Here is a 22,462-nt window from a genome sequence, read left to right as displayed (position 1 = left end):
GGCCATGAAGGAGAAGGGAGGGCGGGGGGAGGGGAGAGGGAGCGGGATGAAAGAGAGTTGAAATAGGAGAGAAGGGATACAAAGGCCAGTCTACAGCTACTCAACCAGTCTGTTCCCCGGTTTAGGTTTGATTTGATTTATTCTGGTATATCCGCATCATATTCGTTCATTGCGTCCCGCTGCCCCCTAGTCCCTATCGATTGAACTATATCCTACTGAGTTCCTTCATAGCAGCGTATTCTGGGTTATATGTCGATGTCAGCATTTACTTGTATATTCTATAAGCTAACTGTTGTTGCTTGCCAGGCCTATTTGCTCAGGGGGGTCGACTGTCGTCTTTACTTTCCAAGATTGTTACAAAGGTGTTCCAGATTTCTACCCCCTTTACTTTGACCCCCCTGTCCTGGGGTGATTGCAGTGTCTGTGCTTCTGCTTTTGCCCATCATTGCAGCTCTTCTTGCCACTGGCGTGTTCCCGGCACATTGGGTGCCTTCCAATGCATTGCTATCAGACGCCTATATAACACCAGCACTAGGTCTATACATCTGTGTGTCTGCTTCCGACCTTTAGGTATATCTCTAATTCCTAACAAGCATAGCTCCAATTTAGTGGACAGTGGAGTGTCCAGTCATTCAGCTAACAGAGTTATTATATTATTCCATGCATACATGATTGGGGGGCATTCCCATGTCATGTGGTAAAAGGTCACTTCAGTGGCTCCACATCTAGGGCACTTCTGCGGCGTCTGGGGAAACATGCACGCGAGTCGGTGTGGTGATAGATATGTCTGGTGTATATAATTGAGCTGTGTGTATCGAAGCCGGGGATTACGTGACACGGCATGGGTCAATGTCAAAGCCTGGTTTCATGCGTGCTGTGAAAGAGGGGTAGCGAGTGTCTGGTCCCATCTGTTTTTTGCTTGTTCCTGCCCGTGTGCAATGTGTTCAGTCAGAATTCTGCATAATCCCGATATATTCATTGGGTCCTTTGTGCTGTTTAGTAAATCATGTAGTATAGGGGCTGCTTTAGGTTCATTGTTTCCATTGTTCCATGAAGAACATATTAATTGTCGTAATGCGCCAAACACGATAAAGCTCCCCGTCCCAGGTTATAGGCGCTGGCCAAAGCCTCATAAGGTAGGAGGTGCCCATCGCCGTATATATAACCTACTGTTTGTATGCCTTTCTCTGGCCATTTTGTCAGGCCTAGTTTTACAGCTATCTTTTCGATTTTTGGGATGTCCAACAGTGGGATCTTAGGGGAATACTGTAGTTTCTTATTCCCAGTTAGTGCGAATCGGTTCCAGACCTAGCGGGCAGTACTTAATAGAATGTTTTGTGTATGCCATGGGTCTCCACGGTCCATCAGATAGCATAATATGTTAGTATGACCCAAGTCAGTGTGTACCGTTTGTGCCTCTTCGTTCGCAGGGTTACACAGCCATTTAAGCACCCACTGCAAATGGGCGGATGCGTAATACAGTTCGAATTGCGGTACCCCATCCCTCCCTGTGTGAGTGGTTGGTGTATTTTCGCTAGAGCAACCCGTCGGCGACCGTTACCGCATATTAAGTCTATCAGTATGCTGGACAGGATTTTTTAAAATGGGAAGTACCAGTGGAAGCACCGCGAAAAAATACAGCAGACGCGGCAATACAATCATCTTCGCTATGGCCACTCTTCCCATAGGAGAGAATGGGAGCGAACACCAGAAAGGGATAGAGCCCCGGAGGGATCTGATCACCTGTCCCAGGTTTCCCTCTTTGAGGTCCGGGGATCGTAGTATATCTTTATCCCCAAGTATTTGAAAGTGGTGTGACACCATTTCAAGTGTCCCGGCAAGGGGGACAAACGTTGTATCTCTGGTATTGCTCGCATTGAGAATAGGTAGGATTTTGACCAGTTCACTTTTAATACGGATACAGCACCAAACTGATCCAGCAGTCCAAGTAGGCCAGGGAGGGAAGCTGTGTGGTTTTGTAGGAATATTAGTGCATCATCCGCGTACGGTGAACCTATGCGATTTGTGCGCCCATCCTGAATGCCCCATGCCGGTGCGAATGTACGTAGACGGGCAGCTAAAGGTTCAATGGCAAGAGCGAACAGTAATGGGGATAGTGGGCATCCCTGTCTGGTGCTTCTTTCGATACTGAACTTCTCAAAGATGGTGTCATCTGTCTTGACTCTCGTGGATGGCTTAGAGTACAAGACCTTAACCCAGCTGGTTTATGTCTTGCCGAATCCCATTCGGTTAAGTGTTTCCATCAGAAAGGGCCAACCTAGTGTGACAAATGCTTTTTCAATATCAAGTGACACTGCCACATGCTTGTACTTGCTCTCTGGTGTATTTGCCATCAGGCGTAGGAGGTTCCGTATATTGATAAAAGTGCTGCAGCCAGGTATAAATCCGGACTGGTCGTGGTGCACCAGGTCCGGCAGCAAAGGGAGCAGGCGATTTGCCAAAATTTTGCCGAGCAATTTACAATCTTCAGCAACGATAGCAATCGGTATGAGCGAACATACATTGGGTTGCAACGTGGTTTAGGTAGCACCGCTATCACCGCCTCACGTTGGGATTCTGGCAATTGACCTTGCTCTAAGGCCCCAACCAACATTTCTAAGTATGGTGCTAATGTTTGTGCTGAGAAGGTAATGTAGTACTCTATTGGGAGGCCTTCGCAACCCGGCACCTTACCATGTGCCAATTGCTGCAAGGCCTGCTGCACCTCCGCGAGGTCTATCGGCCTCTCCAGTTCTCCTGACTGTGTGACCGAAATGCGATTTAATGGTATCTCTCTGAAGAATATGCTCAGCTGTTCTAGTGAAGGGGAGGGCTGAGACTTGTATACTTTACTATAATATTCTCTAAAGGCGTCATTTATTTCAGCTTGGGTGTTTATTATTATCCCTGTGTCAAGGCGGATGGCCCCTATAAGAGCATTCCGTTGTTCATTCGTTAGTAGCCATGCCAAAATTCTTCCTGGTCTATCCCCCTCTACATGTATGCGGGCCAAGTGATAGCGGTAATCGTATTGCCTGAGGTGACAATATGTCTCGTTCCACTGTGTTCGTAGTCTAGCGAGCTCCGCGTTTTCTAATGTTCCTTCTGCATGTTTGCATTCTGCAGTGCGTACGTCCTGTTCGTACTTGCGGAGCTCTTGTGTTAGCGTTTGTCTTACGCCCCCTGTCACTGACATACATGTGCCCCTTATTACTACCTTGTGTGCATCCCATTCATTTGCTCTAGAACACGTTGTCCCATTATTTAGTGTGAAGTATGAAGTGATATGAGTGGCTATTTCTTTTCTGAAGGGGGGATCCTGTAGTAATCTTGGTTGGAGGCGCCATGTTGGGATGCAAGCGCGGGGTCTGCCCCATTTAATATGCGCTATAAGTGGGCAATGATCTGAGATTACCCTTGCGGTGTATTCTGAGCCTGTGAACCTGTGTATCAAGTCTTGCGAGCTGAGTATTAAGTCTATGCAGGTGTGCAGAAGATGCACTGGGGCGTGGTAGGAGTACTCCCCATCTAGCAGATGTAGGTGTCTCCATACATCAATTAGGCGGCATTCCATCATCCAGGATTGCAGTATTTGTGTTTTTTTTTTTACCGGAGCAGCTACCAGTGGGGGGTGTGATCTGTCCATGTCTACTTGTGGGACACAGTTCATGTCCCCACCCCAAATGCTACGTATAGTTAGGACATTTGATAAGCGTGAGATAGTGTTCTGTAGGAATTTGCCCTGTTTAACAGTGGGGGCATATAGCCCAGTGATCCCCAGCGGCTCACCGTCGTGCGAGCCCACCAGTTGGATATATCTGCCTTCCTTATACATTATGTTGTGCTTCACTGTGTAGGGGACCCCCGGGGCTATCCAAATCAGAACTCCCCTTGTGAAAGTCGATGTACCAGAGCCATACACCAGTCCCACCCATCTCTTTTCTATTGCTTCGATATCTACTGGAGTGATATGTGTTTCTTGTAGTATAGCAATATGTATGAGATGGTGTTTTAATTGTGTGTATATCTTATTTTGCTTAGTTGTTCCCGCCATGCCCTTCACATTCCAAGTTAGTATGTTATATATGGTGTCCTTGTGTAATATATTTTGTTAGAGCATTTTTCCCCCATAGATCCTGTCCTGGGGGTCAGAACTCTACTCCTCCCCGCATCACTCAGGCCCCTCTCAGTGTGCGCACCCGCAACCCACATCAACTCATCTCGATCATTTGTATAGAATAATAGTGACCCTAAAAGAGTGGAGTATGCTCCTCCGATATAGAAAAGAAGAGAGAAAATCAACATAAGAAAATAAAAAGGATATACTTAGCAAGGCTCAACTTTAAACGCTGTGGCACAACCGTTGCCTAAACCAGTGTCTGTACAGGTCTGTTCCATTCAGATACCATCCAGGTAGCAGGGGGTGTGGGTTAGTGGAGGTCGAGCATGTGCATGTGACCCGCCTCCATGATGTTTATACCCTGCGCGGCCATACATGAAGTCTTGTTAGCCGATGCTAATGTTTCAGCAGCTCCTGGAGTCAGCGCTGAGCCGGTCCATGTCAGGTGTTGGTCTAATTTGTCCGTTTCTGTGCCCGGTGAGGGGGGTCACCCCCGGTCGCTTTAGGGTGGGCGATCTTGTGATCTTGTTCTCGTCTTTTTCCTTTTTTGTTTATTATTATTATTATATATATTTTTTTTTCTCGAGTGTGACTCGAGCTCAGGATGTCGTCGGGGGATCTTATATTTCACCTGCCATACGTGTAGTGAGGTCTGGACCTCCAGTCAGTGGGGAGAGGGAGGAGCTAGATCCGCTGTGCAGCGAGCTGCTATCATTGAGGTCTGCTTCACTTCTAGTGTCCGATTGCGAGCGTGCAAATGTGCTGCCTTCTTTTAGGGCTTGCGTCTGGTCGACCACAATCTGTGATTTTGTTGGACGTGCCGATGTGCTTTTCTTTTTCTTTCTGCGGGGACCAGGCGTTATCCATTCTTCCTTTGCTGTATCGTCTTTAGATGAGTCAACCAGGCCTTTGGCATGTGCCCATGTCCATGCATCCCCGGATTTGGCAATATGAGTGTCCTTTCGTCAGTGATTATTCGGAGGCGAGCTGGGAACATGAGTGAGTAAGTAATTTGTGTTTGCGTAGCACTTGCTTAATTTTGACATATGATGCTCTCTTGCATTGCACTTCCGTCGTGTAGTCTGGGTAGGCTGTGACGGTGCAGTTCTCCAGACCAATTGTTCCTGAGGCTCTGAAGTGTTGCAAGACCTGGTCCCTGTCTCTGTAATTTAGGAATCGTGCTATCAGTGGACAGGGTGGGGCGCCTGGACGTGGGGGTCTACCAGGCATCCTATGTGCTCTTTCTATCACTGGTACTTTAGCGGTGTCCTGTATTTTCATTATGTCTTTGAGCCAGGCCTCTAGGAACTCTTCAGCCCTGGTTGACTCTGCTCTTCTGGAATACCCAGGAATCTGATGTTATTGCGCCTGGAGCGGCCCTCCATGTCTTCGGCTCTGCGCTGTAATTGTGTAATTTCCGTTTCCAGTTGTTGAATTTTAGTTTTCATACTTGTTACCTCTGGTTGGACGGTTTCCAATGCCATTTCTGTGTTGACGACCCTGTCCGTTAGCTTGCGGTGGTCCGCCCGGAGTATTGTGACCTCCATGACCGCAGAGTCGATTTTGCCCTCGAGTGAAGTCTTAGTGTCCATTACTGCTTGCCGGAGTTTCTCAAATTGTAGCGAGTGTGTGCTCAGCATTTCATTCACTTGAGAGAGTGTTGTGATCTGCATGTCTGAATTGCTCACTGCAGGCAGGATTCCACCGTCCATGTGGGTCCCCGTTTTGGGCTGTTTTGGTTTGACCATTGTTTCCTGTAGTGGTAATCACTGTTAATCTATCCGTAGGTTCTGTGTTTTACCGGTTTTACCTGAAGTTATGGCACACATTAATGGAACCATGTTTACTTTGTCCTAGTGACCTCACAGTTGATGGTACCCGGGATTACCATGTGTGCTTCCCCAGCTGGACCGCCCCCACAGGCTCCAAAGGATCCGGCCTGATGTCGCTTTGCGTGTGTCTGAGCGATGGGTCCAATCCCACTGCCCCTCGTTCACAGTAGCAGTTCAATGTGAGCTTGATTGCCCAGTAGGGGAATGGGGAGCGTACCCGCGATTATCCTAGGGGTACCAGAGATCCAGTGTCGTAGACTGTTCTTTTTACATGTTCCCAGTCCTCTTGGGGTGGTGTTTTACACACCTACAACTTGGGTTCCCAGTGTGAGGATTCACCTTCCTTTGCTATTGTGCACTTTTATTACATGTTGTTTGCAGTTTTATTATTTTCTTTTCTTTCTTCTCCCCCTTGTTTCTATTGCTGCCCTTCAGCTCCCTGTGCCGTCTCAGCTGCACATCGGGGGCTGCTATCCCCGATCACGACGTTTTATTGGAGGTCCCCGGGGTCTCTCTTGTTATTGTTCGCTCTTTGCGTGCTTGGGCACCGCTCCTGTTCCCTCGGCCCAGCGCGGCTTCGGTCCTACCTCGGCCCTCTGGGCGCAATGCCGCATGGGCCTGAGCCGGGCCACTCTCAGGATCACGTTGCCGCCTTGCCAATAGCGGCGCTGGGGCCCTGCCCGGGCAGGAATCCTCTATGGCCCACACCCGACGGCGGCCCCGATGCTCACCTCGTCTCCTGCACAGGGGCACCGATCGGATCGGGCTGCCCAGGTCCACAAGCCATCTCAACCGCACAGCGGGGGCTGCTGTTCCCGATCGCGACGCCTCATTGGATGTCTCCGGGTCCACTCCTGTTGCCGCTATCTTGCTGTGCGCTCGGGCACCGCTCCTACTCTCTCTCGGCCCAGTGCGGCTTCAGTCTTACCTAGGCCCTCCGGGCGCCATGCCGCGAGGGCCCGAGCTCGGCCACCTTCAGGACCGCGTTGTCGCCTCGCCAGCAGCAGCGTCGGGTCCCCACCCGGACAGGAACTCCCAATGGTCCGCACCCGACGGCGGCCCGACACTCACCTCGTCTCCAGTGCGGGGCGCCGGTCGGGCCGGACCGTTCCGGTTTAAGGCGCCGGCCGCGCCGGGCTGCCAGAACTGCACACGTCCTGCTCTGGGCTGCTTCAGAACTCCGGTGCCCCCCTGTAGCAAGAGGGGGTTCCGCTCGGCAAAGTTTCAGCAGTCGGGCCGCGCAGGGGACAGGATAGTTGCTAATTATGATGGGCCGTGAGCGGAGCTCTTTGCTCAAGCGTCCGCTCCGGACGCCATCTTGGCCACACCTCTCGTTCCCCCTCAATTTTGACATGTTTTTAGCTCTTCCCTGTCACAGGCCCTTGGCCCATCTACACAAGTGAAGTATCATTTTTACCGGGAGACTGAGTGGAACGTTGGGTGGTACGAAATTTGTCCTTGTGCGGTGATCCCACACAGAAATGTGGGAAAATGTGATTTTTTAGCTAAATTTGAGGTTTGCTGAAGAATCTGGGTAAGAAAACATTAGGGGATCCATGCAAGTCACACCTCCCTAGACTCTCTTTGGTGTCTAGTTTTCAGAAATGTTTGGGTTTTGTAGGTTTCCCTAGAAGGCTGCTGAGACCAGGACCTTAAACGCAGGTGCCCCTGCAAAAACAGGTAGTTTTGTATTTGATGATTTTGATGTGTCCAGATAGTGTTTTGGGGCATTCTCTTACACAGGCACTAGACCTACCCACACAAGTGAGGTACAATTTTTATCAGGAGACTTGGGGGACCGCTGGGTGGAAGGAAATTTGTGGTTCCTCTCAGATTCCAAAACTTTGTGTCACCGAAATGAGAGGAAAATGTGTTTTTTTAGCCAAATTTTGAGGTTTGCAAAGGATTCTGAGTAACAGAACCTGGTCAGAGCCCCACAAGTCACCGTATCTTGGATTCCCCTAAGTGTCTACTTTTAAAAAATGTGCAGGTTTGGTTGGTTTCCTAAGGTGACGGCTGAGCTAAAGGCCAAAATCCACACCTAGGCACTTTCCAAAAACCAGCTCTGTTTTTTTGGGGAAAATGTGATGTGTCCATGCTGTATTTTGGGGCATTCCTGTTGCGGGCGCTAGGCCTACCCCCAGAGGTGAGGTACCATTTTTATCCAGAGACTTCGTGGAATGCTGGATGGAAGGAAATTTGTGGCTCTTCCCAGATTCCAGAACTTTCTGCAAACGACATTTGAGGAAAAAATTATTTTTGGGCCAAATGTGAGGTTTGCAAAGGATCCTAGGTAACAGAACCTGGTGAGAGCCCAACAAGTCAACCCATCTTGGATTCCCCTTGGTCTCTATAGGTTTTAAAAATGGGCAGGTTTAGTAGGTTTCTCTAGGTTCCGGCTGAGCTAGAGGCCAAACTCCACAGCTAGGCTCTTTGCAAAAAACAGCCCTCTTTTTTTTTTTTGTGGGGGGGGGAAATGTCATGTATCCATGTTGTTTTTTGAGGCATTTCCTGTTGTGGGCGCTAGGCCTACCCACACAAGTGAGGTTCCATTTTTATCAGGAGACTTGGGGGAACGCTTGGTGGAAGGAAATTTGTGGCTCCTCTAAGATTCCAGAACTTTGTGTCACCGAAATGTGAGGAAAAAGTGTTTTTTTGGCCACATTTCAAGGTTTGCAAAGGATTCTGGGTAACAGAACCTAGTCAGAGCCCCACAAGTCACTGTATCTTGGATTCCCCTAAGTGTCTAGTTTTCAAAAAATGCACAGGTTTGGTTGGTTTCCTTAGGTGCCGGCTGAGCTAGAGGCCAAAATCCACAGCTAGGCACTTTCCAAAAAACAGCTCTGTTTTCTTTGGGAAAATGTGATGTGTCCATGCTGTGTTTTGGGGCATTTCATGTCCCGGGCGCTAGGCCTACCCACACAAGTGAGGTGCCGTTTTTATCAGGAGACTTCGGGGAATGCTGGGTGGAAGGAAATTTGTGACTCTTCTCAGATTACAGAACTTTCTGTCACCAAAATGTGAGGAAAAGGTGTTTTGTTGGCCACATTTTGAGGTTTGCAAAGGATTCTGGGTAACAGAACCTGGTCAGAGCCCCACAAGTCACCCCATCTTGGATTCCCCGGGGTATCTAGTTTTAAAAAATGCACAGGTTTGGTAGGTTTCCCTGGGTGCCTGAGCTAGAGGCCAAAATCTACAGCTAGGCACTTTGCAAAAAACACGTCAGATTTCAATGTAAAAATGTGATTTGTCCATGTTGTGTTTCCTGTCGCGAGCATCAGGCCTACTCACGCAAGTGACGTACCATTTTTATCGGGAAACTTAAGGGAACACAGAATAGCAAAACAAGTGTTATTGCCCCTTGTCTGTCTCTACATTTTTCCTTCCAAATGTAAGACAGTGTGTAAAAAAGATGCCTATTTGAGAAATGCCCTGTAATTCACATGCTAGTATGGGCACCCCGGAATTCAGAGATGTGCAAATAACCACTGCTTCTCAACACCTTATCTTGTGCCCATTTTGGAAATACAAAGGTTTTCTTGATACCTATTTTTCACTCTTTATGTTTTCAGCAAATGAATTGCTGTATACCTGGTATAGAATGAAAACTCATTGCAAGGTGCAGCTCATTTATTGGCTGTGGGTACCTACGGTTCTTGTTGAACCTACAAGCCCTAAATATGTATCCCCGCAACCAGATGATTCAAGCAGATGTAACAGTATATTGCTTTCAAAAATCTGACATTGCAGGAAGAACTTACAGAGTAAAACGTGGAAAGAAATAGCTAGGTTTTCACCTCAATGTCAATATTTTTTTTATGTCAGCTGTTATTTTCTGTAGGAAAGCCTTGTAGGATCTACACAAATTACCCCTTGCTGAATTCAGAATTTTGTCTACTGTTCAGAAATGCTTAGCTTTCTGGGATCCAGCATTTGTTTCACACCGAATTCTGTCACTAACTGGAAAAATGGGGTATGTCCCAGTAAAATACCAAAATTGTGTTGAAAAATTAGGTTTTCTGATTCAAGTCTGCTTGTTCCTGAAAGCTGGGAAGCTGCTGATTTTAGCACTGCAAACCCTTTGTTGATGCCATTTCCAGGGTAAAAACCACAAGCCTTCTTCTGTAGCCGTTTTTCCCCATTTTGTTTTTTAAAAACGATTTTTTCACTGTATTTTGGCTAATTTCTTGGTGTCGTTCAGGGGAACCCAAAAAGTCTGGGTACCTCTAGAATCCCTAGGATGTTGGAAATAAAGGCCGCAAATTTGGCTAGGATAACTTATGTGGACAAAAAGTTATGAGGGTCTAAGTGCAAACTGCCCCAAATAGCCAAAAAAAAGGCCTGGCACCTGAGGGGAAAAGGCCTGGCAGCGAAGGGGTTAAAGTACATGAACTACTCTATATACTTTTCAGCTAATATGGAATTGAAGTAGCTTTAAGTTCTTTAATGGATGCAAATCACAATTCATACCCTGATAAGTGCAGTCGCATTCACCCAAATTAAATGTTTCCCCATAACGATGAATTGAATGAGCTCCCTGCACAAGCATTGCTAAAACCAATGGGTCTGACCAATAATTTATTGACCCTCCGTATTAATTGGCGAGTTTAAGCACTCATTTACTAATTGTGCGTGTTCTTTGCCACTCATCCTTGTACTTCTGCATTAATTCATTCCTTCACTCTTTTACTCAGTCCTAAATGCACCAACAATACTACACACAAACTCACAGATCAATGACGAGGCATGCTCAACCATAAGCTAGGCTGACTGGCTTTGCCAATAAGTGGGAGTATTACGTTTATAATTATTTACATCTCGTGCATGTCTCCCTGAAGATATGTCTGTTGCATATACCATCAGTCTAATATGTTATTTGCCAATAACATCTCCGGCTTATCTACGGCTGAACAGTATAAGTGCATTGTAACTAATTTTTGTCCATTGAAAAATAACTAGGACTTCCATGAAAAAGCATAAGGAGAGTAGGAGCACTTAAAAGGTGTTTTGATTCAATTTTAGCACGACTGGTTCAGGATATTAAGCAAACAATTAACTGCCGCTCTAAGTATGCCATAGCAACTTTATGAAAAGCAAGTGCGAGCCAAGCAGGCACGGAGGGGACAAGGGGTGAAGATTACAGGCAGAAGAAAAGAGTGACTGTATATCCTACATTTGAAAAGGTGCAGAAGAGCCATAAAGTGAGCACTTTATCTCAGTGACTTTATTATATGACAAGGTTAGGAGCAATTGAAGCAGGTTACATTCATCCATTATCAAACTAGATATTTACATCTGTGTAAAGAGTTGTGCTGCAGCAGGTACAAAAGCACTGCTTCATTTGTTGACTTTGCCTTGTTGTGTTTCATAATGCAACCCAATACATATTTCAAAATGGGTGATGAATCCGACTTGTCTGAATGTTTAGCTGGCTTGGAGTGAATATGTCCACAGAGTGGCTGTTCTCCACCCGATGGGAGGGATTGGGCAGCTGGCCTTCATCTTAAATGGACGGTGTCAATTGTAACCATTTTGTTTCCATCACTTGAGAACTGGTTCTGGTGGGGTTTTAGTGGTGTGAAGGGTAGACGCGGGAGGATAAGATGACCGCATCCTCAGCTGTGAGTAGAGAGGTTCAGGTGCGATATCTCCTTCTGCAGCAATATATTTATATATAGCCATAAGCGGCCTGCCTATTGTCTTTGACGCAGCCTCCTAGGTATGGCCCCACAGTACATCGGTAGTCCTTTGAGTCTTAGTGTAGGTAAAACCTGTCAAAATCACACATTGAAGCCAGTGGGTTTAATTTTGTATCTCAATGTTTATGATGTAAAATGGGGGAAACAGTTTAATGTCAAAGAATCGACAGGCGTTAACAATCATGCTTTCAATAATGAACCAAATGGGATCCCCAGGGGTTGTATTAAAGGTAAGGTGCACTATCCCTGTTTGCGCCATGGAGCAGCTTTTACACGGTGTGTCCCGTGCAGACGGGGACAGTGAGCATGACCCTGTGTTCATGGGGACCCACTTCACCCTCTTACACTGGTATCCCGCAGAGGCACACTGACTGTGTTCCACCTCTTTGCGGCTACACGTGCTCTTGTGCTATCTGCATAAAGGAAAGGACCATAGGAGCACCTAACGCCACTTCTGTAATAGCAAAGTGTCCGGGGTGCGGGGGGCACTTCTGTAATAGCTGTCCTAGGCATCCTACCCTCACGTTAAGGAATCCGGGCTCAGGTGAAGCCGGCAATGAGGACTCATGTATATTGCAAACGTCAGCAGTTGGAAATGATGAGTCATGTAAATCTGTTTTGTGATTTAGATCTAGCATTTGCTTGAAATTACTTCAGATAAGATGATGTATTAGTTCACATAGACCTCTAGTGGCCAAATTGAAATATGCACATACTTTGCCACTGAAAGCCAAAGGTAAGAGAAAAGTGAAGGACTCTTGTCATTTACCGTTGTTCTTTCACAGCACAGATGCATGGAGAATACTTTCATTCTCCCGAAACAAAACTCACAGACAGCCAATCTGACAAAGCTCTACCACATTTCTCAGTCTGCAGCCCATGGGCTTCAAGGCCTGCTCTGTAGGGTAGGGCAGGGCTGTTGCTATATTCAATAATATATTAACAAAACAGAAACCTGTCCCTCTCATTCGGTTTTAATATCCCAGTAGAATCTGCAGGAGAATGGTAGGCAGGAGGACATAAAAGTAATTACCCCGTGCCTCACACATTAATACTGAGGGTACCGTTGGCTTACTTCTGCTGTCAAAAGCAAAGACAGCCTTTATCCCTGGAAAGTTAATTTCGTTAGCTGCCCCTTTCTTAAAGATAAGATGATATGGTTGAGCGAACGATAGTTTGACTTTTTATTGGGAGCAAAAGCATCACCTAAGTATATTTCACGTACTGTTCAGGTAATGCTGAGCAAAAGAAAAGCTCTTAAAACAGTCACTGCCAAAGCCAATAGGCCTGGAAGATTCGCAACCTAATTATGAAGGATTCCCTTTTTAGCATTTCTCATCAGCACATAAACACAATGCAAGATGAATAAACGCCCATATGAGCACCGAAAACCCGACTATGTATTCCCTGTTTTGCCATTACAGCATGGTAGAGAGTTGTCTCTAGCCAGACCTACAGGGGAATAAACTCAGTCTCTGTGTAACCTGTAAGTTGAACCAGAGACACATGATGCATAGGGGCTTGAAGTGACTTTAATGATTTCTCTGAATGTAAAGACAGGGGAAGGGGCACTGGTACTAATTACAACTCTAGAGAACGCCAGAAACGGTGTTCAAGTAGGCTTATGACTATATTTTCGATGATAAATTTCAAACGTAGATTGGAATTCATAGAGAATCACATTGGAACTCTCAGGGACATGTGGATGTAGTAGATTAGTAAAAATGTTTACACATGTAAAACACATTTACATGAAAAGATATATATGTATGCTCCTGCATGTGAATGTCAAACTGAAGTATTCGCGGTTTCAAACTTTTGTCCCCACTGTGGAAAAATATGCTTCCTCTTTGATCCATCTCTTCCTGTATCCTGACACATTTTGGTGGTATTGCGCCTCAAATCTACCCCATTAAAGATGGACCCCCGCCCCTTAATGAAACAACGCTTTTCTTAAATTTGTGAGTACTCATAAACGTTTAGGTTTTGGGGTTTTCACCACGTTTTGCAGATGTCTCTAATTTGTAATGTGCAACCCACCATGTGAACAGATTTACTCACTCTTAAAGTAACACCATGCTGCAGCTTTGTCAGAGCGAGCAGGTCATTTTCATTGACTCTGTGACACAGTAAAGTAGGTTTTAACTTATAAATGAAGGTATTTGTACACCTAACTTTGACTTATCTTTGTAAAACACTTTTATGAATTGGGCCTTACGTGTCAGTGACAGCCATCTCCAGGGAGGGGGTTCCCCAGCTAGCAGTTTGCAATGATTTGACTTCAGAATACATTCCGAGTTGACATACTGAATGAATTTTAAATCACCGATAGTTAACATTCTGGCCCTAAAAAATATACTTGCATTGAATGTATGTCTCCATTCATGATTCTATCTTTGATTTTGTTTTAAAAGTCCTCAGGTGTTTGGGGATTCCAGCTCGTGTCGTCACAAACTTCAGTTCCGCCCATGATACAAATGGAAACTTGAGTATTGATGAATTTTATGACAAGACTGGTAAACCCTTGAATAAAAGTGATGACAGCATATGGTAAATATATTGAACCGTTCTTTTAATGTTCAGTTAACTGTCAAGGAGCATGTGGTGATTTAAATCTCTCAACCTAGCTTATAGTCGTAATTAAACCGCCAGTTCTGTATTGGCACAGAGGCCCAATCTAAGGCTTCCTGAGCATACAAAATATTGATGAAAATAACTACTATTCCAGTTCCATATTCTAAAATGAGAAATTGCCTGTAGAGTTTGCTTCACCAAATTCATCACATATAACTACTTATCACACGGTGAACTGTGGCACAACCTATCTAAATGTATAAAAAGAAAATAGCAGAAGGTGCAGAAATTACAATACTCAAAATTCATGTATAAGAAATGTTCTGCCACTGATGTTCGAATTCCAATATGACATTCTCAGTGAGTGCTCAATCAGAGGGGATTAACTTTGGATAGAAAATTATTTATAAAATGGGCGTAAAAGTTATGGTTCAGTGTCCCATACTATATTCCGAATTGGTTCCCTTTTTGGAGTCAAATTCTCGATTCCGGAGCTCTTATTGAATATGTAATCCTGTACAGATCATATATCACATTACTATTGTCTGAGAGAGAATTTCCAAAATGTACGTATCAGTATGATTCTACACTGAATACTTACTCATCTAAGTTACCACCAAAAATAAATCCACCCACCCTACCAAGATTAAATCACATGAGGGGGATAATTGAAGTACATGTTTGGCCGCAGATATGGTGAAAGTAGATTTTCCAGAGAAGGATCTAATGGCCACAGAATGAAAAGACCAAAAGCTCTTGCTTAGGTAGAATGTTTGAACTTGTTCATTTATAATTAGAATCCTTGTTCATTTGTTATTAGAATCCTTTAAAATTGTATTTAAAGCCTAGGTGGCAAAAGCCTTCACAGTTGAAGCAGTTCAGATTACCTGGTTGTCTTTCTATGTCCCATTTACTGGAAAACCATACAATGTGGGTAACTACTATTCAGATCAAGCCCTAGGGCGCCACTTAAAACTGTCCTTTAAGTAGGATTGTTCGTGCACCTGCTCCCTTCAGGAGTAATTTGGGCTTTATGGGCCCCATGTCCTGAGAGCTCAAGCTCCTCACTTACCTTTACTAGCAGCTGTTCCCAGATTTAGGATGTGGCGTATTTGAAGACCAGCTTCCTCTCTGAGGGTCCTGCCAGATGACTTTAGCTTTGCCTCAGACTTGCAGCCTCTTTTGGATGTCAGCCCTAATTTGCCCCAAGTGAACCTTTTTATTTTCCAATTCTTGAATAGGATTCCTTTATGATCAGTAAAGACTATAAGACTCGTGCCAGGAGATTACTCACTCCTATTTTTGACCATGAATGTATCAAAAATATGAAAATGCAAATTTATAGACTAGCACAAGAAAGCACCGTGGCTGAATTAGGGCAAACATCTGTGAGTAAATTAAGTGCCACCATGGGAGAATGCAAGGGGTCTGTCAAAAATTGTAATGTCTTCGAATTACTGGTCATCTATATCGTTCATCTACCATTTCCAAAGGCGAACAATGACTGTTTAAAACCCCCTTTGAGTTAACAGCAAGTATATTCAATTATCTAATACTTGATAAACACTACCCTCCCCCCTTAGTATAATCGAAGGACACTGTTTCTAACAATGAGCCTCCAGCTCAAAAGGCAGCCAGTTAGGATCTAGTTAGGTATTTCAACCCCAGCATTCCAGCAGCACCTTCCATGTGCTGAAGATAGAACCGAGCTGGCTTGCTCAGTGTGTTTTTGACTTAACATTAAAACAGGAGGTGAGAGGCAGATCATGGGATTGAATCATGGTATGGCTAGCCCGCCACCCTTTCAAAGTAAGTAAGTTGAGAATTATTCAGATCGGTAATAGTATTACCTCTTGTTTATAGTGCTTGAAAACTGCACTTGCATGGAACGAATTAATATTAATATACTAAAAGCTTATCAGTTGTTCAACTTTGCGTAGGAGATAATGCATGAACAGTTGGCTGTGCTTGCCCAGAATCATTTGTGCAAGATCATATCAACCAGAGGAAGGATACAGAAATCGGCATCAGTAGCATACACTGGCATACACACGTCATTCCCGAAGAAGAAGCATTTTAAGGAAGGACGAGAACCACTATAAGATGCCACTTAGAGACTCAGCGTCATCTAACCTTACAAGATATTGACTTTATTATCATCATCAATAAGAACTATTGTACTGCAAGTATAGGGACAGAAAAAAAAACAATTGTCCAGAATTGCAAATGGAAGGTGCAGGATCCAAATACCACTTATAGTTTGAAAAATAACATGCTTTGTACATGAGGGGCTTCTTCACGTACGTAAGCATTTGTGCATTAGCAACTTCCATTGCCTTCACACAGGCAGATCATGAGCAACATTTGATGTGGTGGGTAGGGTCAGATGTGTGAACAGCAATGAAGAAGCCACATCTTTCAGTCACAGACTAATATGTCTGGTCCTGCACAATACCGGCCCTCACTTTTCAATGCACCATATAAGACCTTGTACAGCAAGGTGTTTTAGAGTATGCGCAGGAGCATAACGTACTTTCTCTTGAAAGTCAGTTCATTTGCTTATTTTGAAGACACTGTGGTGAAAGAGTAAGGCCTATCAACGGTCAGATCTATTGAATAGTGCACAAATTTATGATTTCTATAAAAAGTGCACACACTAAAAGTGACTGCCCTTGTAAAGTAGCGTGTTAGCCTTATTAATAGGATGCAGGTTACCAACCCATACTAAATAGTTTATCATTTTAGTAGCTAAAAGATCTGTTATTTCAATAGATGTGTATATGGCAGATAAATGCAATAAATGGATAGTTGAGGGGGTAATGAAATGTCAAGCACATTTTACTGAAGCTAGCTCTCATGGGCCAGATATAGAAAACATTACAAAAGAGGTTCCAGCTAAAAGAACTACCACAGGATGGACAGGAAAAAGGATTTTCCTGTTAGGAAAACCCTCACCCACTAAGGTTACCCCTTGGTGGCATGCTTCATCATTGGGTTTCATCCCGTTCCGCTGCAGAGCGGGCGTGCTATGACCTACGGGATACGTGGGAGCACTGATGTAGTCTCGTAAATGTGAATCACAGGAAGGATAGGAGTGGTGGGGTCTTGGATGAGTTAAAAATACCTGTCTCCTAGTAATTCCAATGATTTAATAGATCTCTTAGAGGCGGTATGATTAAAAAGGGGCTGCGGAAGAGGGGGATGTAATGTACCTGACTTCCTTTTCGGAGCCTTACCCCTAGGCTCCTCTTCAGGACCAAGGTGGATTCCCTGGTGCCACTCCTTGTTTGTCTACCTCTAATGAAAGCATAAATAATACATGCTCTGTGATATGGTGCAATTCATCTTACTAATGTGGTGTCATAAGATAATACCTATCATTTATGGTGTCCGTCATTGATACTCCAGATATAGAAAACCCAGCCTCATTACTAGTACTGGAGGTAAAAGTTATGAAATAGTTTCCTTTGTTATGGTTTGGGGATATTTATAGGCCCAGTTTGGAATTTGTTGAAACACCAAAATTTAAGGAGGTTAACATACTGTAATAAGATCAACTGTAGGGTAATGTATGCACTCAAAACATCAGATATTTTTGTTTTTTCCCAACTAGCAAAATTACACATTTTGTTATTTTATGCTTCAAACCTTATCCATTTTGTATTGACTTCAACATTAATTTGGTGAGTAAAACACTAAAATCCTACCACTCAAAATGTCTACTCACTAGGAAGTAATTTACAGCTCAAATAGATATGCAATTAGAATAGACTGTTTCAGTATGTAGAAAGACTTTTGACTATAAACCGTCAGCAAACACTGTTTTTTTTTTGGAGATTAGGTTATAAATGTAATTCTGCGGGAAAGGAAATTAAAAATCAACCTCTCTTGTTGTTTGCCGACTGTAATTGTTGCCCACCCTCATTGAATCATCTTAATTGATTGCGATATGAGGTACAAAATGTAATCCCTACATTGCTGGAACTGCAAAATAGCATGCATGACACCGAAAATAGACATGTGTGCCATATATCCAAATTAAGAAATTATGCTTCTGGATGTAATTTGGGAGTAAATAAACTGAGACTTATCTGAAACATGGGCAGCTACTAGATTTGAGCACAATTATGAAAGATCATACATTTATCTAAGCATGATGAGCACAAAGGAAGTAGGAATGTCTGTATAGGAAAACCTTTCTTGGTGGTAACACACTACCATTGGAAGAATAGGTGCTTAACTTGTCTGAACTAGATTAATTCTTTTGATTACATATTAAATAGGAGACTTCCATCCAAGGATGACACATTTCTGGATGTGTTGCATGAAAGTGTCCTGTTACGTCACTGGGCATGTATGTTTTTAATATTCATTATATTTATAACTTGGAAAAATTGATCTCTTTTCTTTCATAAACAAGTTGTACAAAAATACCAGCCTCACTACAACATGTCACTTTAAAAAAAGAAACATTACTTGTCTCTCTATTTCGAGATTATAGCAATACCCCATCCAACAGACCCATTTCAAGGGACAGCCTAATTTCTAAAGTTTATGTAGGTATTATTTCCACTCTCCTATCCAGCTCCTGAGAATAGATAGTCTGAACCCGGGGGAGGAGTACGTATGTATGTATGTGATGTTTGTATTGTGCAGCTCTAGCTTAAAACGCTGTGCATGATGGATTTTACTGCACTGTGATGTAGTGTTCTTTATAGAGATGTGTAATCTTTCCTAATTGCAGTAGTGGTCCCTGTGTTGACAGGGATGTTGGTCAAGATTCTGGTTGCATGGATGGATAGGGCATGCTCCCTTGTTTTACTTTCTTGTTTACCATTCTTAGTCTCAAGTCTGATGGTGGCCTTGTTGCAGGTGTGCTGAGAGCCACAAGGCATGTTGGGCTTGTTCTTAAGATACGCAGGGGTGCTAGTCACAATGGCTTTATAAATGATGCAGTTGGTTTCAATAATGGAGCATGCCAACAAGCAGAGCCAATGAAGAGCCCTCAGAATGGGATGATGTGATCATATTTCTTCTTGACTGTAATGAGACGTGCTAAGTGTGTAGGATGCCCTAACTGGATATCACAGAGGAGACTAGGCAGTCAGAAGCATGACGCTAACACTATGCTAAAGTACAAGGGCATGAACAGCAGTTCTAAATCACTTTTGAGAAGAAAAAAAACATTTACACATTGTTCACAAGAGTTAGCTGGACCAGGTCACCTTTGTGTTTTTCAGCAATGTGTTCATTGATGGTGAGGTTGGAATGCTAGGGAAATCTGAATGACTTGACATTTGGGGAAGGTTTGTGCTCCATTTTTGTTAAGATTCATGTAACTGAGTCTGGTTTGTATAATATTTGCTGCTGTTCTTAGCGAATTGCAGTAAATTCTCTCCTAGAAGGGTTGACCTTCATGAAAAACAAGATTAAATAATTCTTCTCTAACAGAGAAAGCCTGTAAAAGTGATTCTTTGACTAAAGTAAAACTCATGTAATATTGCCTTGTTTAAGGGTTTCCCAACTATCTAAATTCAATAAGATCATAGACCATGGAAGAATACCATGGTAAAGCCAAACTGGCAGCTACCATTCACAGAACTTGTTGCTTATTTCTCCATTCTCCAGGTTTACATTCTTCAGAAAGAAGAGCTACATTTAGCAAATAAAACTTTCAAATGTAGCTGGCATCTTTAGTTATCATGATGTTTTTTTTTCTGTAAGTTAGAAAACAATACATCTTCACTAAGTGTCATAGCACTCTAAAATTGTTTTGCAATTTGTCTATGTGTTCTTATAGTTTGAAACAATGGTACCAGTTTTGAAGCAACCAAGAAATCATTTCAAGGTGTCCTTGGAGGCAAATTGGTCCATCAGAAATGTATTATTCCATCAAGGACATCAATAATCATCCCTCCCTTCATGGGACATCTACAGTCTCCTGTTCAAGTAATTTTTCTTTAAATGTTGCTTATAAGCCAAATCAAGGAACGGAATCATTGTTGGTAAATAATAAATGAGTTCAGATTTACCTTAGGGGCAACAGATCACATGTACAAAGTACAGTGGATGGTTGCACATAAATTCAAATGAATTAGTTTGAGACGGGGAAGCTGAGAGAGCACATAGCCATGGAAAGTGAAGCCAAGACCCTTTAAGGTATTAAAAGGAAGTTAGGCCTATAAAAATGAGTAGCTACAAAACAGTTCTCTCAATATTTGTGAATACCTATGTTCTAAAAGTAGCCAAGTTTAAGTAAAGTTTATGGTTGCCACCCTGAAACCTTATGTCCTAAGGTACAAATGAGATGGGAGATAATCTCAATAAACTGCATTTAAAATGTTGCCAACTTTGCAAACAATTCTCAGCCTCTTAACTGGGCACAACATTTCGTGAAAAATATTATTATGACAGTGGCGGTGTGAGAGATTTACCTAAGCCTATTTGCAAAGCTGTGACTTGGGTGGGACTTGAAGTGCTAGAAGGGATCAGCTGAATATGAAGGGGGCGTGGTGTAGGCTGTATGGAATATGGATGTGCAAGGATAATGGGTGGCACTTGTGTGGCCAACATCAGAAGTAGCAAAGTTGATCCTCCTTAATTTGAACAGCAAGTTATATTTTGGATGTTTCCAGTCTGCTTACCTGAACTGCCTGTTCATTTGTCTTTCCTGTCTTCAGGAACTTTCACGTGTGGAATGAAGGCTGGTTTGCAAGGAAAGATCTGGGAACTAATTATGATGGTTGGCAGGTATTGGATGCAACACCTCAGGAACAAAGTACAGGTAAACCTTTTATGTCTGAGTTGATGCCAAACGAAATGCCTTTTCTGTCACATGCCCATCAACTTTTACTGTACGACCAAAGAAAACTTCAATTGCAGTTAAAGTATTTTCAAAGAGAGATAGTGATGACTTTCATAACGTCTCTTGAGAGTATCCTACTACAAGAAACCACAAAATCTAACATTTCTGTTAGAGAAATGTTTCTGACTTCGGTATTTTCAATACTAAGACTCAACTTGTTTTTCAATATGCAGAAATAAGGTTTGCAAAATCATGAAACTTGGAACAGTCGTGCAATACCTTGATTTCAATAATATTGCAACAACCCCTTGTATGGTCCTACGTGGACCTCAATAGACAGTCTAGAAAATACCAATTTGTGCTTCTGTTGAACCTTAATAATGACAACCTGTCAGTTTAGAATGTTGTTCCTCCAGGTGTGTTCAATGTGTTAGACATAATAGAGTATCTGTAATATCAATGAAATATCAACTGTTGATGTAGAGTGGTGATAATATCAAAGGGTTTGTCAATGTTTCTTTATAAGTTGTCTCTATTGATGAAATTGAAAGAATTTACTGAAAGATTCTAAGTGATTACATGGGGGCAGCATGATTATTATTGCTTGTATATCAAACTTTCTTGTACATCAAGGGAAACAGATTAAAGAGCATGTTTAATTATATCATCGATTTAAATTTGCTTATGTCTCATTGGGTTAAAAGTGGCTGTTTTGTTGCAGAATGGCATAACTGAATAAAGATGATTTGTGGACATTACCAGATGCTTAGGCCCTCATTCCAAGTGCCTGGTAAAAATGCACAGGCGTACTGTGGGCTGTACTGCAGATACCATATGCTATTACCTTTGGCTTGTCCTGACCATTGCAGTTTTTGTAGATGAAATGGGGAATAACATAGGAACTAGTGTTACCACACCAACACTTGCATGCCATTCCTCATTTGACAGATTGGGTTTCACCTGGGCACTTCACAGGTGAAGTGTCTGGGCCAGTTCTCATGACCTGAGGTTTCAAACACTCATCTTGTGACCACTTCATGAGGACTAGAAGGCCACTCATAATAAGATCTTCATGTGTTAATTTTATATTTGGTGCAAGTTTATGTATTAGAGGCAGTGGTGGTGAGATCCTACCTGCAAATAGAACTGAACGGATAATCATAATGACATTTATAGTTGAGAGGTAACGGGACATTCTCAATATACTAAATCAGAGGAAAAATCAATTAGCTGTATGTCCTCCCCTACACTACCCTTATAATTGGGGTCCAACTGGTGGAATCTCCTCTGGATTTGGTGGTTATTTTAGAAATTGTAGGAATTTCCAATATCGCTCATTGCTTAATTAGGCTCTGAGATGAATTGAGGAATACCATACTACAGGAGGAATTATCTGGTGGCCATATTATTTTAGGAATTTTGTTTCACACAA

At 43.2% G+C, this 22,462-nt stretch overlaps 1 protein-coding gene across 2 annotated transcripts in view; it reads left to right on the top strand.

Annotated features, from left to right (window-relative positions):
- The window catches only part of LOC138304019 (protein-glutamine gamma-glutamyltransferase E-like), a 300,263-nt gene that overhangs the window by 206,607 nt on the left and 71,194 nt on the right, over window positions 1-22,462 (top strand). For both annotated transcript variants that reach the window (XM_069243667.1, XM_069243666.1), the window contains 2 exons: window positions 14,066-14,201; window positions 20,906-21,009. In XM_069243667.1, the coding sequence (XP_069099768.1) occupies window positions 14,066-14,201; window positions 20,906-21,009 (240 nt within the window). The remainder of the gene's footprint in view (window positions 1-14,065; window positions 14,202-20,905; window positions 21,010-22,462) is intronic.

Source organism: Pleurodeles waltl, chromosome 7 (genome assembly GCF_031143425.1).
Source record: "Pleurodeles waltl isolate 20211129_DDA chromosome 7, aPleWal1.hap1.20221129, whole genome shotgun sequence".
Taxonomy (NCBI): Eukaryota; Metazoa; Chordata; class Amphibia; order Caudata; family Salamandridae; genus Pleurodeles; species Pleurodeles waltl.
This window is presented reverse-complemented; position numbering and strand designations above follow the sequence as displayed.